The following is a 16,928-nucleotide window of genomic DNA, read 5'->3' as shown; positions in this document are numbered from 1 at the left end:
TATAAACCATTTTCATCACATTTTCCTTTAAAGCACTACATGCCGTAAATTTAATACCAGTGTTCCACAACCTTTCCCAGTCAGCAGACATAATATTATGACCAATGTCCTGTGCCCACTTAATCATAACTGATTTAACTGTTTCGTCTTGTGTATTCCATTTCAACAGCAAGTTATACATTCTTGACAAATTCTTAGTATTGGGTTCTAACAATTCTGTCTCAAGTTTTAATTTTTCCATCTGGAAGCCAATTTTCCTGTCTTGTTTGAAAACCTCCATTATTTGATAATAGTGGAGCCAATCTTGTACTTTGGGTTTTAGTTTTTCATGGCTCTTTAATTTCAGTTTCTCTCCATCCTGTTCTAAGATCTCGCTATACTTTGGCCATCCGACCTCCATATTAACTTTCTTGTGGGCCTTAGCCTCTAAGGGTGACAACCATCTAGGGGTTTTGTTTTCCAACAGATCTTTATATCTCATCCAAACATTAAGCAACGCTTTCCTTACAATATGGTTTTTAAAGGCACTATGCACTTTGATTTTGTCATACCATAAATATGCATGCCAGCCAAATGCATTATTGAAACCTTCTAAGTCCAAGATATCTGTATTCTCGAGGAGCATCCACTCTTTCAGCCAGCAGAATGCTGCTGCTTCATAGTACAATTTTAAGTCCGGCAGGGCAAATCCCCCTCTTTCTTTTGCATCTGTTAATATTTTATATTTTATTCTGGGCTTTTTGCCCTGCCAGACAAATTTCGCAATGTCTTTCTGCCACCTCTTGAAACAGTCCATCTTGTCAATAATCTGCAAAGTTTGAAATAAAAATAACATTCTAGGCAATACATTCATCTTAATCACTGCAATTCGGCCTAACATTGACAATCTCAAATTTGACCATATTTCTAGATCTTTTTTAATTTCTGACCAACATTTTTCATAATTGTCCTTATACAGACTCAAATTTTTAGATGTTAAATTAACCCCTAGATATTTCACCTTCTTGACCACCGTCAGACCTGTCTCTTCTTGAAACTTATTCTTTTCCATATCTGTTAGGTTTTTCCCTAAGACTTTAGTTTTTTGTTTATTCAATTTAAATCCGGCTACCTGCCCAAATTGTTGGATTATTTCCAACACTCTTTTTGTACTAGTGTTTGGCTCCTGCAAGGTCAATACAAGGTCATCTGCGAACGCTCTTAACTTATAGTGTTTGGTTCCGACCTTTACACCTTTAACTTGCTGGTCATCTCTAATCATGTTCAGCAACACCTCCAGGACCGAAATAAAAAGCAATGGGGAAATTGGGCACCCCTGTCGTGTTCCTTTTTCTATCTTAAGTTCCTCAGTTATTACATTGTTTACAATCAACTTAGCTTTTTGTTCGGAATATATTGCACCCATACCATTCTCAAATCCTTGTCCTACCCCCATCCCATGAAGATTCTTTTTCATAAAACTCCACGAAATATTGTCAAAGGCTTTCTCCGCATCCACAAATATCAAAACTGCTTTAGTATTTATGTTCACCTCTAACTTTTCCAGAATGTCTATTATGTTCCTAACATTGTCTGAGAGGTGTCTTTTTGGGAGAAAGCCTGCTTGGTCTCTATGAATCTTCTCCATCAGTACTCTTTTAAATCTTTTTGCTAAAATGTCTGCAAAAATTTTGTAATCCACATTCAATAACGAAATTGGGCGGTAGTTCTTCAGTTGAGTCTTTTCAGTCTCTGTCTTTGGTATGAGTGAGATATATGCTTCTTTCCACGATTCGGGTGCCTTTTTTCCCTCTAAAATCTCGTTACAAACTTCCTTTAACGGTTGTATCAGCCATTCCTTTAAAGATTTGTAATATCTGGAAGTCAGTCCGTCTGGCCCTGGAGATTTGCCCAATTGCATGTCCTGAATGGCACCCTCTATCTCTTGTTCTGTTATTCTCTGATTTAACTCCACCTTGCTATGCTGAGAGATTTTTTGTAATCCATATTTATTAAGGAATTTATCTATGTCCTCTTCATTTTGTAATCCTTGGGAATAAAGTTTTTTAAAATAACTCACAAAACAATTTCTTATCTCGTTAGGTTTAGATATATTTTTTCCATCCACTTCTAGACTTGTGACTGTATTTAATTTCTGTCTTTTCTTAAGTTGCCATGCCAGAAGTTTACCACATTTGTCTGCCGACTCAAATGTCTTTTGTTTCATTTGCTTTATTTTCCATTCTATCTCTTGGTTCATCAATTCCATATATTGTGTTTGATACAACTTAATCTCCCTCAAAATCTCCTGGGACTTTGGTTTTGATCTTAATTTTTTCTCTCCTTCTTTTATCTTTTCCAAATTTTTTTCCTTTTTCTCATTCTGTTTTCTCTTCTTTATTGAATTTTGTTGAATCAAAAATCCTCGCATCACAGCTTTACTTGCGTCCCAGATCACTCTTTTTTCCACATCGCCCTTTAGATTGATTTCAAAATAGTCCTTTAGAGTTTTTTGGGCCTTCATGTGGATCTCTCTATCTCAAAATAGGGTGTCATTCATTCTCCATCTAAACTGACCAGTTGTTGTAAATTTCATTTCCATCTTCACGGCGTTATGGTCGGAACAGGTTTTTGGGCAGATTTCTACCTTCTTAATCTTCGGAGCCATTCCACTAGTAACCCATATTTGGTCGATTCTGGTCCAGGTCATCTTTGCATGGGAGAAAAAGGTTCCCTCTCTTTCAAGAGGGTTCCTTATTCTCCAAATGTCTATTAAGTCCATATTTTCAGTCATTTCGAAGAAAGTCTTCGGGAGTCTCCCTTCTTTAGTAAGTGTCAGTCTTTGTGTCTTGTCCATGTTTGTAGAAACTACACCATTCATATCTCCCATGATTATCATATTGTATTCCAAATAGTCCATCAAAGTTTCATGGAGTTTTTTGAAGAATTCTGCTTTACCTTCATTTGGCGCATAGATCCCAATTATCAAAAATTTTTCTCCTTGTATCTGAATCTCCACCGCTAAATATCTTCCTTGTTCGTCTTTGAACATCATTTTTGGAGCCCACTTCTCTTTTACATAAATCACAACTCCTCTTTTTTTCACTTTGTCCGACGAAATAAATTCTTGTCCCAATTTTTTATTCATAAGCAGTCTCCTGTGTGCTCTAGTTATATGAGTTTCCTGTAAGCAAATCAAGTCCAATTGTTCTCTGTACAAAATATGGAATATTTGTCGTCTCTTCAAAGGACTGTTCATCCCATTACAATTCCAGCTAAGGAATTGCAGGGCCATCTTGTTATTTTTCTGGTATTCCTCCAACAGCTCCCAGTTGTTGTTCCTCCTCTGTTGGTGGTGGAAGGTTCTGTCCAAACGAAAGGTTCAGGATATCTATTACACTCTTTTGCTCAGCAATTGGGTCTACAGTTCCTTTCTGTAAGTCTTCTTGATTTCTTTGCAGGAACCTGTCTTTATCCTGTATCGTCTTTATTTTCACCTTCTTCCCCCTGTAGTCAAAAGACAGTCCCTGTGGAAATTCCCACCTGAAGAGAATGGTGTTCTTCTTCAACAGGTAGACCAAATCCTTATAAGAAGCTCTCAAGTCCAAAATATGTTTAGGAATGTCTTTAAAGATCTGTATCGGTGAGTTCCCAATTTGTAAGGCCTTTTCAAAGTGCAGTCTTAGAATTTTGTCTCTTTCCTCCTTCGATCTCAAGGTAATCAGACAGTCTCTCGGCGCCTTTCTGTTCTGTCTTCTGCCCAGTCTAAATGCTGTTGTGATTTTAAATTCGTCTTCCTCTAGATCTTCCCAGGAATCAGCAAACTCTTTCGTTAAAAAGTCCGTAAGATTGTCTCCTTCGTCCTCTGGAATTGATCGTAATTTCAAATTCCTTTCTTTTCTTTGTAGTTCCCACAATGCCAGAGTTGCGTCGTGGTCGTAGACCTTCCTGGCAATCGGTTCTAATTTTTCCTGGGTCTCTCCAGCAATAGTTCTGGCTTCCTCCGCAATTTGGCGTGTGGCAGAATTTTCTTGCGTAAGCCTGTTTATAGATTCTGTATTCAGGTCAAGTCTTGTTGTTAAATCTGTCAATTTCTGTGAATTCTCTGTCAATTTCTTGGTATTTTCTGCCGTCTGCTTTGTTAGATTCTCCAGAGACTGGTTTATCTTAAGAAGGGCTTGCGACACTGCATCCATGGAGACTGCTGTACCTTTTTCTTGTCCTGTTGTCACTGTAGGAGTTATGCCTGAGATCGAGCCTCTTTTCTTGTGTTGCTGTAGCTGTTGTTGATATTGCCTTGTCTTGGCTCTCGTGCTTATCTCGTCTGCTGGGCCACTCATATCCCAAGGTCGTTTCCCACGAGAGCCTTCTCCTCAAGGAAAATTCCACTGTCCCAAAGTGTAGCAACTTTTAATTTACCCTCTAGAGGGAGCAAATCAAAATGTCCGCAAACAAAGGCAAAGAGTATTTAAAAAGCAAATTTATCGGGAGGCTTCTATATGTATATTGCAACACTTTCCCAATAGATAAAGTCCCAGCCTTCCCTGATATATTGTGTCCAGAAAGTCCCAAAACTTTGTATCAAATAAGCAATGAGACTTCCACTTTGTTACTTTCACAAGAGTCTCAAGTCAGTTCAGTGTTCCTTTGTTCTAATAGCAGTTTGTGCCAGGTTGGAGGCTGCAGAGAGTTCCCTTTCCTTTAAGTTGGTCATGCAGCTTATAAAGTCACTTATTCCTCCCCTCTGCCCTGCAAGCTAGAGGGGATAGTCACAGTCCAAATGTCGGATTCAAGCAGTTAGAAACAATATCCCATACGGATGCAGCTCAGTAACTTTCGTTGCTTTAATTGTCATGCAGTCGGGGGAAGGCAGACTTCCTTAATTTTCGCCTTTCCCGTTTTCAGCCTAATTTCAAGTAGTTTTGGCACGAATAGAGGTTCAATCTTACTCACGGGTCTTTTTTGTCCAGATTATTCAGGAAGGGAATCGGCGCTCTCCACTAATGGCGACGCGGCTTCACCCTGCGGGCTGGGTAGCGATTCTCAGCACCGCGCTCCCCGTTGTCGTTCCGGAGCCTTTAAAAAGGCTCTTTCTGCGGTAAAGGGGGGCGCTTCGGGTGCCCACCGAATCTCCTTGTTCACAGGCTCCGTTCCTGTGATTTTAGGGGTCCCCCGCTTGCCGTAGCGGGTCAGACCCGAACTCGCAGAGCCGTCCTCTCTCCGGAGCTCGGAGAGGGAGCAGCCATTAGCGCTGGCGCCGAACCGGAAGTCCGCGCCCTGCTAATTTCGAACCCCTGCAAACATACTGTTTCAAATAAGCTCTTTCACACAGTTAAATGGATTGCTTGCTTCTTGCGAGGGAAGCAGGAGGCATATCTGGCTGTTCAAAGAATCACTTTGGAGAAACGCCCTTTAAACTGGTGCATATTCTACAAAATATTATGACAGGGACTCCCTGCCCTAAGCATTCATGGATTTGCATCATGATGATGATAATGTTAATAATAATAATAATTCATTATTTATATCCCATCCATCTGACTGGGTTGCCCCAACCACTCTAGGCGACTTCCAACAGAGTACAAAAACACAACTGTGCATTATTTGGTGCTAAAAGCTCCTAACAGTTGAATGCTCTCACACATTTGTACGTTCTTTATACCTGGAATTTCTATAGGATGAGGCCATTCTCCTGTGCGTCCCTCCAGCCTCCGCTGTGCATGTTAGCTCAGCCAGACAATTATAACCCTCAGGAGTGTTGTCTGATGTCTAGGATCTTAGAACAGCATAATGGACTTCCAGAATTGCTATCATTATTTCTGTGCATCGGCAGGCAATTCATTGCTATTTTATCCACATTGCAGGCTCTTGATGATTAAGAATTGGGTATGCCTCACCTTGGAAAAGAGCATGGGAGATGTTTACTTTCCCCCAATAGAATCCATATTAAAGGAAATAGCACTCAATTGTGTATTCAGCTAGTACCTATAATCATCGTTGCTATTCAATCCAGCTTTAAATAAACGATCTGAAGCTGTAGCATCTATTTAGAATTGTATTCAGGACATAACTGCAGGACAGATCACTACTGCCAGCAAATCTGACCCCTTTTCCTTTCATTATTTTTATTTCTTGAAGTTTTATCTCACTATCCAATCTCTGCAGTGTTCACAATTAAATTCTTGTGGCTCACAATTAATTAAAACCAACATCTAAGATGCTATCATAAAATGAACTGAAAATTTGTTACTCATGCCTTTCTCAACTTGGTACTCTCCAGATGTTTTGGAATACAATTCCCAGCATCCTTGACAGTCTGCCACTCTGGCTGGGACTTATGGGAGTCATGCTCCAAAATACAGTGGTACCTTGGTTTACGAACTTAATCCATTCTGGAAGTCCGTTCTTAAACCAAAGCATTCTTAAACCAAGGCATGCTTTCCCATAGCAGCGGGGGGCTCAATTCACAGGAAGCGAAGCATGTTCTGCTTCCAAGGCAAAGTTCACAAACCAAAGCACCTACTTCCAGGTTTGCAGTGTTCTTAATCCAAGTTGTTCATAAACTAAGCTGTTCTTAAACCAAGGTACCACTGTATCTGGAAGATGTCAGGTTTGGGAGGGCCACTGTAAAATATCAGTATTTGCCTGAATGAAGAGGATTTTGTCAGTTTCCTAGAAGTCTTGAATTTCTCTAACTTGGTAAAGCCATGGGGAGAGTGAAGCCGCTGAGAAGCGGACTATGGACTCTTGGAAGGGAGGACCATGTGAAGTAGGAGAAAGGAAGCATGAGGAGCAACATCCGGGGAAAGGCATTCCTTCAAGTTAAGTTACATTTTGTATAGCGGTGTATCTGACACCCACAGTGTGACACACTGACCTTCCCTGGTCTTTAGTCCAGAGAGGGCTGGCTTCAAATCTCTGCCTGGCCACAAGGTGTACTGCAGTTCCTCAGCCTAACTTACCTCAAAGGGTGGTTTGCAAGGATAAAAGGAAGAGGAAAGAGACCATGTATGCTACTATGGACTTTGGGGAGGAAATATTAGAGGAAAATGTAATAAATAAAGGCTTTTCTCCTTTTGAGTGTATTACACATTGTTTGCTGTACACTTAAAAGTTAATATTGTGGCCATCTCTCATTTGTCTACCCCTTGCCTTGAATTCACTAAGCAGCCTTCTGGAAGGCTCAGAGGCCAATAAAAGTTGATTGCTGATGCAGCTCTTGCAAGAATTGGGCAGTGAGTTTGAATATTTTGGCTCTTAAGCTGTCATTGATGGTGAGGTGTTGACTCATTTCTAGTATGCTCCAAGTTTCCCCCCCTTTTCTTTTCTTAAGAACAAATGAAATAATGGATTGGGGAAAGTGACAAAGCAGAATAGGGCCGGTGGAAGACAACTGGTGTCTTGAAAAGTGACATGATTGATTTAATACCCCAAACTGCCCTATTCTGTTAAGAATACACAGGTGTGGGGGGGGGGGACGGACGACGACAGGATGATGGCCAATAACCCCATCCTCCAAACATGCTAGCCAACAGAGTAGCCTCCAGAAGTTGTTAGGCTCTGCTTTCCACCAGTCCCAGCTTGCATGCCCAAAGGCAGTTGGACAACATCTGGAATGCACCATGAACAGAATCTGAGCATGTCAATTTTTTTGTCCATAGGCTTGTCTGGATGGGCAGGAAGTGGAGGGAGGCCAATCAGTGAAATTTTACACATTCCTGAAACTCAAAATGTGCCACATGGATGGGATTTCAGTGGGTACGCTACACCATCTGTTGAAATCATGGGTGGGCATTTGTAGTACAAAATTCTAAACTTATTTTCCTGCCTTAGGCCTCATCTGCACTATACATTTAGAACAGTATTATACCACTTTAATGCCTCAGCTACAACAACACTGTAACTCTTCAACGGTTTGACTTCACCGTCAGAGAGAGGTGCACTTCTGCATTGTCACCCGAGACAGATGGATGCCAACTAAATACTACTTTAAGCAGTCATGACATACTCCAAAATCCCAGGAACTATAGACTTGTTAGGAAAGCCCTATTCCACGCCCCCAAGATGGATACAATTCCCAGATTCCCCTGGCAAGATGAATGGATTGTTACTGAGAATTGTAGCTCTGTGAGGGCAATAGGGGTCTTCTAACAACGCTCGACACCCTTAACAAACTATACCTCCCAGGATTCTTTGGTGGGGGGAAGCTATAATTGCTGAAAGTGGTATAATAACTGCTTTATGTGTATCTTGCACATAGGGTCTTTGCTTTGTCTTCCTCTCAAGTCATGGGTCCCTCCCCACCCCTGCTTAAGTGTATGATCTATGAAGTTCTTGATTCAATGTAGAATGATAGATATACAAATGTTACTTGAGCTTTAGATTTTCTCTTCCTCTTCCCACCCCCCCCCCACCCCCAATATGTAATGGAGGGATAATTCTGGACTAGTTGAGCCTTAATGTGTTATTGTAAGAAAGAAAAAATAAGGAAAATAAAAATTGTGATGACAAGTTATTGATGCCTAAAAATTATTTCAGGCTTTAGTTGCAAACGCCAGACATTGTGTTGTGGAATGCAATGGGTAGAATATCCAGTTGTGAGAAGCGGAAGAGACATTTGTAGAGAGAGAACGCTTTGGCCCAAACGGAAAAGAGAATCTTAAACACAATTACAAACATCTAGATAGATAGATTGATAGATGGGATTAAAAGTAATAGCAAGTACTTGCCAGCAGCCTGGAGATTAGAACAAAATTCTTTTTAATCATAGCAATTGCTACTGCAGTGCCAAAACCACATTAAATTAAGTGAAATAAGATACAACCAATGACTCCATTAGAAATAAACCAGGGTGGGGGTGGGGTAGGGAGAAGAGGTAGAAGACCTACGGCATGTGGTATGCAAAAGCATCCAGGGAGCAAAAGAATACAAATTTGCTAAAATGTTTTATGTGCTTGAGGTTATTAGGAGACTACCTTTCTTACAGTAGTATTTACGTTGGCGCATTCAGTATATAGTGTGTAGCTGTGCTTGCTCTTGTGAGCCCATTGTTGGCTGTTTCACTATATTTCCCCCCACCTTTCCGTCAAGGGGCTCACAGTGACTTCCAGATCTCATAGTCCCAGAAACTGGTATTGGAGGTAGAACATATCCATCATAGCTATATTTTCCATGATTTTGCCTAATCCCCAAGTCCAAGTTGGTGGCCAGGCTAGGGCTGTGCAATAAATTGCCACACTGTTGAATACAGTACCGGTATTGAACATTGGGATAAGTCTTTCAACAAGGCAATATACCTGTGAACAAAAGTTGCAGACTGAACAGCTTCCCAGGGGGGTGTCTCCAGCTTTGTTTGCTCTCTCCTCCCTCCCTCCTAACCCATGAAAAATGACAGTAAGTCCTCACATAAACCAGCAAACTCTTTCAGCTTCACCAGTATCTTTTCACTTAAGAGCTCAGCTAATTATGCAGAGCCTGCTAACAATCCAGGAGGAACCTCCATGGCTGGACAAAGAAGCAATGTGGTGTTTATGTTGGTTTCCCCCAAATAATAATAATAGTAGTAATATTTATACCCTGCACATCTGGCTGGGCTTCCCCAGCCACTCTGGGCGGCTTCCAACAAAATATTAAAATACTGTACAGTAATGCATCAAAAATTAAAAGCTTCCCTAAACAGGCCTTCAGATGTCTGGTAGTTGTTGTTCTCTTTGACATCTGGTGGGAGGGCGTTCCACAGGGCGGGTGCCACTACCGAGAAGGCCCTCTGCCTGGTTCCCTGTAACTTGGCTTCTCTCAGTGAGGGAACCGCCAGAAGGCCCTGGCTCTGGACATATTAAAAAGGAAGGTTTGGGTTTTTAATATATTTAAAGGAGACTGCTTGCTTGCTTGCTTGCCCTCCCTCCCTTTGATAAAAAGGGAGAGATTGGTGGTATGGGGACTTCTGGGGGAGCCCTTCTTGGTGGGGGGGGGTGGGGGGAGAGAAGATTTATCTGCCTGCCTTATGCTGAAATGGGACGTTAGGTACTATGTGAGAATGATGGTGAGGGTGTTTTTCAGTAAGCAGTGCAAGGAAATGTGTGTCTACTCACAAGCAAGCCCTATTGAATTCAATGAGGCTTACCCCCAGGAAGGTAGAAGTTTAGTTGAACTCAGTAGGGCTTATGCATGTATAGATTCCACTTAGACCTCTGAGTGGGGAAGTAGATGCAACTTGACTTGTAAATCACTTAAACTACTCATAAATTAGTTGAAAATATATTAAACATAATATATGGAAGTTTTTTTTAAATTAAAACTACTTCTTCCTTTGCATTTTAAGGCCTTCCACCTTGCCAAAGCCCTCTGCTGCTGCGGGGAAGTGCGGTGCACCCTCTATCGCCAGAGTGGCTGGGGAAACCCAGCCAGATGGGCGGGGTATAAATAATAAAATTATTATTATTTATTAATGAGGTATGACAGGACCCTCTGCTGCTTTGGGGAGGCCCAGCAAGACCCTCCGCCACTGCAGATATATATTGTGGTATATTGAGATGTTGTGAAATTTAGCTGGAGATATATTGTGATGTTGAAAACCAGATATCTCCCAGCCCTAGTGGCCACCACCACATACTTTGGTACTGAATTCCATAATTTAACCATGTGCTGTGTGAAGAAGTGCTTCCTTTTGTCTGTCCTGAATGGTCCGCCAAAAACTTCATTGGATGACTCCACTGGGGAATTGTGAGAGAAGAAGAAAAACTCTCTCTTCCACTTTCAAAAGAAGACAGTGAATCAAAATTACTGTAGTTTCATGTTATAATAATTTATTATTTATTATTTATACCCCGCCCATCTGGCTGGGCCTCCCCAGCCACTCTGGGCGGCTTCCATAGAAACCAAAAATACACTAAAATATCACATGTTAAAAACTTTCCTGAACAGGGCTGCCTTAAGATGTCTTCTGAATGTCAGGTAGTTGTTTATCGCTTTGACATCTCGTGGGAGGGCGTTCCACAGGGCGGGCGCCACTACCGAGAAGGCCCTCTGCCTGGTTCCCTGTAGCTTTGCTTCTTGTAATGAGGGAACTGCCAGAAGGCCCTCGGCACTGGACCTCAGCGTCTGGGCAGAACGATGGGGGTGGAGACGCTCCTTCAGGTATACTGGACCGAAGCCGTTTAGGGTTTTAAAGGTCAACACCAACACCTTGAATTGTGCTCGGAAATGTACTGGGAGCCAATGTAGGTCTTTCAAGACCGGTGTTATATGGTCTCGGCGGCCACCCCCAGTCACCAGTCTAGCTGCCGCATTCTGGATTAGTTGTAGTTTCCGAGTCACCTTCAAAGATAGCCCCACGTAGAGCGCATTGCAGTAGTCCAAGCGGGAGATAACCAGAGCATGCACCACTCTGGCGAGACAGTCCGCAGGCAGATAGGGTCTCAGCCTACGTACCAGATGGAGCTGGTAAACAGCTGCCCTAGACACAGATTTGACCTATGCCTCCATGGGCAGCTGTGAGTCCAAAATGACTCCCAGGCTGTGCACCTGGTCCTTCAGGGGCACAGTTACCCCATTCAGGACCAGGGAATCCTTTGTTGATTGGTTTCAACAAAGTTTATCTGAGTTTGTCTCTTCTTGGAGGGAGTTGGTCTACAATGCTCTTAAGCCAATGTATATCGTTGTCATGAACTCTCATGTGACATTGCTAGCTCTAATAAGGAAGTGAAAAAGAGAGAACATTCATTTTCTAAGTGATAAGTTCATATGTTTTATCACAGCAGAAGGGCAGACCATTTGCTGTGGTTTTATGCACACAGATTTGGGTCAAAAATGCACTTTGGTTACTCTGGTGATTCAACCCCCTCCCCGCAAATTTTCTGATTTCAGTAGGACCACTTGATTGCTGCAGCTCAGGATTTTGTGAAGGTTGGGAAGTGGTTTTACTGTTAAAGATGATCAGGTGTTTTTTTTCTTTCATCTGGAAGGTTGACTGAAAACTTAGCTTTAGGCCAGGGGACCTGTGGCCCTTCAGCTCTTGTTGATAAAAACTCCCATCATGTGTGACCACTAGCTGTGCTGGCTGTGGCTGATGGGAAAAGGAGTCATGTTTTGACTGGACTTGAGTCCAACTGAGGACTAGTCTAAGGGTTTCCCATCTCTGATTTAGGTGACAAGTTTGCAAGCTTTTTTTGTGAAAAAATGTTAATACCATAAACCTTCCCAAGTGTGATATGATTTTAAACTCTCGGCCAACCTTTCTCCCCTAAGCTTCTAGCAGAGAATATAGTTTTAAAAATAAATAAAACTGAAACCCTCCTCGGAGAGTCTAAGTGTGGTCCCGCAATTATCTCTTGCAAATCAGCCGCTTGTTTTCCTACCTTCTTGGCTCAGTTACATGCCGAACAGCTAAAGGACCCAAATACTCTTTCAAGGGTAAGTGAATTGTGTGCGTGCGCGCTGCAACAGGGGAGCTGTAAGTCGCGTGTCCTCCCATTTGCTGGCGGCGCCTGAAGGGGAAAAGAAAACTGCAGTCGAAACGTCTTCTCCTCGCAGCATTTTCTAGCTATTGGCGTGACTAGACTATAAAATGAACCCCGCTTTGTTTTTAAGGAGAACAGAGCGCGCTTTTGAACGGCTGGACGCTCAGAGAGTGTGGGCAGGGGAGGAATAAGGGCAGGAGCACAGCGATACGCGCGCTTTCCAGCCCTATCGATGACTTCCTAGCTGGGGGGGGGGGAAGGAATGGAAGAATGCAAAGAGCGACCGCAAGACACCCCCACCACGCTGGTGATTGATGAATGGAGGGGATTACAGAAGCAGCAGGGCATCCTGGGAAGATGGGGAGGGAAGACTGAACGGTGCAGGCTGTAGCAGCAGCTTGTGTGTGTGTGTTCATGCGCGCGCGCAAAGGTGAAGTGGGTCTAGAGACAGGGTTTTGGGTGTGTCTCCGGAGCAGCTGGGAAAGGCCGGTGAGCACCGTGTGTGTGTGTGTGTGTGTGTGTGTGTCCCGGAAATGCAACAACAAAGAGGGATCCTGAAGTGGGCGTGGCAAGCAGCTCCAAAGGGATCCGAACTAATTCTGGATAGAATGAAGGGAGGAATAAGACAGGGATGCTTAGGGAGAGCAGAGAGGCAGCGTAGCAAAGATGTGGCTCAGGAGGAACTGGAACAGGATCTTACCCTGGGAGTTTGTATGGAGGGCTGGCGGCCCACGGGCACCTCGGGAAGGGTGCTGCGGGGAAAGTGCCACGCCTCTTTCCCTCCCGGGCGGTGGGAACAGCAGCAGCTGATTCAGATGCAGACCCAAACGAGTGCAACCATGGAAACGTAGCGGGTGTCCCATAGTAACCTGCAACAACAACGTTATTGATACCAGTCCTTCCCTCTCTCCTCGCTTGCAGCAGACGTGGCCCCGCTTGCTCCTGGCTGTTCGCTCCCAGGCTGATCAGGGCGGCCAGGGAAGACAGAGGAGGAAACCGCGATGGAGGGGGGCGCTCCTGCACCTAGTGTCCTAGAGTGTCAGCTTCATGTGCAGAAAAAAAGGGGGTTTGTATCTTCTTCCCTGGCACGACACTCCTCAGGGTGCAAATGCATAAATAGAAATGCGTTTGGAGAAGAGTCAACCCATACATACATCACCCTTTTTATTCTTTCCATCCGAAAATCTGCTTAACCTTGATTAAAAAATAAATAAAAAGCAGCGGCTCTCTTTTCTTTTTGCCGGTGTCTGTGGTCTGTGAGAGAGAGAAAGAGAAGAAAGCGTTTAGCACGTGCACCGAGGCAAGCCTCACCATATTATCACGACAGCGACGCTTTCCTTCCTCGCGACAGCGGTGTGTGTTTGTGATGTGGCGGCGAGTGTGCGATAGGGGACGAGCTTCCTCTCTCTCCTTCTCTCTCTCCCCCCCCCAATGTTTACTCAGAGTTCTCGCAGGACGTGATTCAAAGCTTGGGCATCTCCCTCTTTTTCTTCCCCTTAAACATTTCTGGAGTCTTTGTTGCAAGGGGAATGGGGAGAGCGGAAGAATGATGAGGACGGCGGCGGGTACCACTACAACCCCACCAAAAAAAATCCTATGTTAATTTTTTTTTTTTTAAAGGGCGTTGAGCTTAAATGAGGGGGGGGAAAGGGGTTGGAAATCAGAACTCTTTTCCCTCCTCCCCGCTCCCGTTTCCTTCCCCCCTCCCCACGAATAAACATCTCCTCGCAAGTGTAAAAAGCCGAGCTTCCTGACTAAAGTGACCAAGCCGATGGATTATTAAGTAGTAAGCCTGTATTGTAAGGAGACTGGCAGGCACGCGCTTTCCATCAGCACCGTCTCCCCATCCAAAGGCAAAATGAAGGAGAAAGCAATGATTAAAACCGCTAAAATGCAAGGCAACATGATGGTAAGTGACGACGATTCCCGCCGCCGCCTGCGCCTCAGTAACTCCGGGGCGTCTTTTCTCGGCGTTTGTTTGATACTATATATATATGCAATGCCTCTTCTTAGGGGAAGCGTCCACAGGATCTCCCCCACGCTTTTTGCATTTGGAGCCCACCTCCTTAAATACTAGATGGGTCTGCCTAAGGTGGATCCCCCCCCCCAAACCAGATGGCGATGATCTTTGTCTGTGTAGATGCTTCTGTTGTGGGCTTGGAAACCCATTCTCTCTATATATTTATATCAAGATTGATGGAATATATAAATATTCTATCTAGCTATCGTAACGGGGAATATGGGAGAAGCAGAGTGCGCGGAGGTTGAACTTGAACCTCAGGATTTGAAAGATCTTGCTTCTTCCTCGCCCCCACCTGCTTACTCCTCCTCCCAGTCCATTGTTTCCAGTTTGATAAGCGCTCTGGCTGTTCCTGTTTTTTCCCCCCTCTCTCACACACACTCGGACTTGGCGGAAGGTACAAAGCGAAGGGTTCAGTGCCTGGTCTCAGGTGGCAGCGCCGAACTCTTCCCCGGGGATGACAAGATGTCTGGAGGTGTTGAATTTTGGGGGAATTGAAACCAAGATCAGCAGCAGCGCCTCGTTGACAACTTTGACAACTTGAGCACCGGAGTGTGTGTGTGTGTGTGGGGGGGTCTTCCTCCCCACCTCCCGTTTTCTGCCTTTATTTTAAGCAACAATTCTCTCTTCCTTCCCAATCCCCCTCCCTCCCATCTATTTATTCTTGGTCGGGTACTTTTTTTTAGCAATAAAATTTGCTGAGTTCTCCTGGGGAAGCGCCGGATGCCATCTTGGCGCTGATGGAAACGCGTTTGTTTTGCCCTCCTTCGATCGAGGGAGGGTTTGGTTTGTTTAGTGGTTCGTTGGGGGGGGGTGCTTTATGGGCTGTACTGGCTGTGGGTATGCTGATGGGATTTTTGTGAGAGTGTGTGCCCTTGTGGCTGTCTGGCTTGTTTGGTGGCACGTGATGTCTTCATAGGTGATATGTTTCTTCTTTTAACTTAATAAAAAATAACTATTGAGGCTTTTATGTAAACGCTTAAAAATTACCTGTTAGCAGTTTTCCCCCCCGGTAAACTATCTTGCACGCTCATTACTTAGGAAATGGCTAATGCTTAAGTGAAAGGTGTGCGTGAGTGCTTGGAGGTCGGCCTCTGTCTCTTCTGAGGTACTTAAATACAGCAATTCAAGTACTTTGCGTCCTTTCACTGAAGCCCCTGTTGGTGACTCACGATCCTCTTCTTTTTGTTGTTGAAAGGAAATGCTCTTTCTAGCACAATCGTGCTCCCTGCCTACCCCCCTTTCTTTCAACAGGAAGGTGCAGTACTATGTGACCTGTGAATCCAACGAAGGGGACTGAACAGGAAGTTATGGAATCAGTTTTCAAAATGGAACATTGCATTAAACATGACTGTTGCCATCTCTATTGTCTTGAAACTGAGGTTCTTCTGCTTAGGATTTCTCCCACCTACCCTTTCCCTCTCTAAAGGTCACTATAGCTTCTTTTGACTTGGCTGTGACTAAAAGAACAGCTAGACTGCTTGACATGCTTTCCAGCTGATTATGCTGCAGCCTTAGCCTGATTTGCATGTACAATGTTGCAGTATTAATAAAGAGAAACCTATTGTTCATTATGTTTTAATGATCTCTTGAAAGGGAAGGAATAGGTTTCCCTGCTCCTCCTAAAGAAACTGATCTGTATCATTTTTGGCAGGGGTTTCCTCTTTCCCTGTTAGTTGCCATAAGTTTTGCTAGGTGCTAGAGTGGAACAGATCAACACACTTAATTCTAGGTCACATAGTGAATGAACTAGGAACATAGCTGTAGAGCAAGAGGTAAGCACTACCAGATCAATTTCTTTCATTGAAATCAGTGCTAAAACTGGCTGCGATCCACAGACTCCATTAATTCCACAGTTGTCTGTTCTGAAGTCTTGTGGGGCTGTTCTGAGTGCGTGCAGATGTCTCGACTTTAGCGGAGATCTGTTCAGCCAAAATTGTTGAGTCACAGGTCTGGAGTACTGACACTTAGCTTTAAATATTACCCCTGATTTGTCTGTTACGCTTTGTCTTCGTTAGTAAGTATTGTATGGGTTGTAAGGGGAGTTGGTGTTTGGCCATTGCAACCTGTAATCTGGTTTGTAGCAACACGTGTCATCTGTCCTAATGCATTTGAGCACTACTAATGGACAGTTGGAAAACATAAGACATAATAGCTCTGCTCAATGATGTTTTCATAGTACTGTGCTGCCGGTTTAATTTTGAAAGGGAATCTATTCTTTGTTAATGTTGACATTTCCAAAGTGGCTAGACTAGGAGGAGAAAGCCTTTCTTTCCAGCCTAAGGGCCACACTGAATGCTGGGCAACTTCAAGGGGACACATGCCAGTGGCACTAGACCCCAAAGTGGGCAGAGCAATAGATGTTCCTCTTACTTTTGTACAGTAGCCTACATTTCAGCCATGACAAAGCTATACACTTCTATGTTCCCTACACACACACATACACACAAGCAATCTCCGCATCCAGGGAA

General features: G+C 43.6%; 1 protein-coding gene across 2 annotated transcripts in view; it reads left to right on the top strand.

The window, feature by feature from the left end:
* DPP6 (dipeptidyl peptidase like 6) overlaps nt 1-16,928 on the top strand; it is a 506,040-nt gene that overhangs the window by 46,494 nt on the left and 442,618 nt on the right. Inside the window, exon 1 of one of the 2 annotated variants that reach the window (XM_082192258.1) lies at nt 13,881-14,346. The exons of the other annotated variant lie outside the window; for it this stretch is intronic. Coding sequence (XP_082048384.1) covers nt 14,296-14,346 — 51 coding nt within the window. The 5' untranslated portion in view covers nt 13,881-14,295. Of the gene's footprint in view, nt 1-13,880; nt 14,347-16,928 lie in introns of those variants that run through there. 2 annotated transcript variants of the gene reach the window in all.

Source organism: Podarcis vaucheri (genome assembly GCF_965113315.1).
Source record: "Podarcis vaucheri genome assembly, chromosome: 12".
In the NCBI taxonomy this organism is placed as follows: Eukaryota; Metazoa; Chordata; class Lepidosauria; order Squamata; family Lacertidae; genus Podarcis; species Podarcis vaucheri.
Note: the sequence above shows the minus strand (reverse complement) of the source record. Positions and strands in the feature narration are given on the sequence as shown.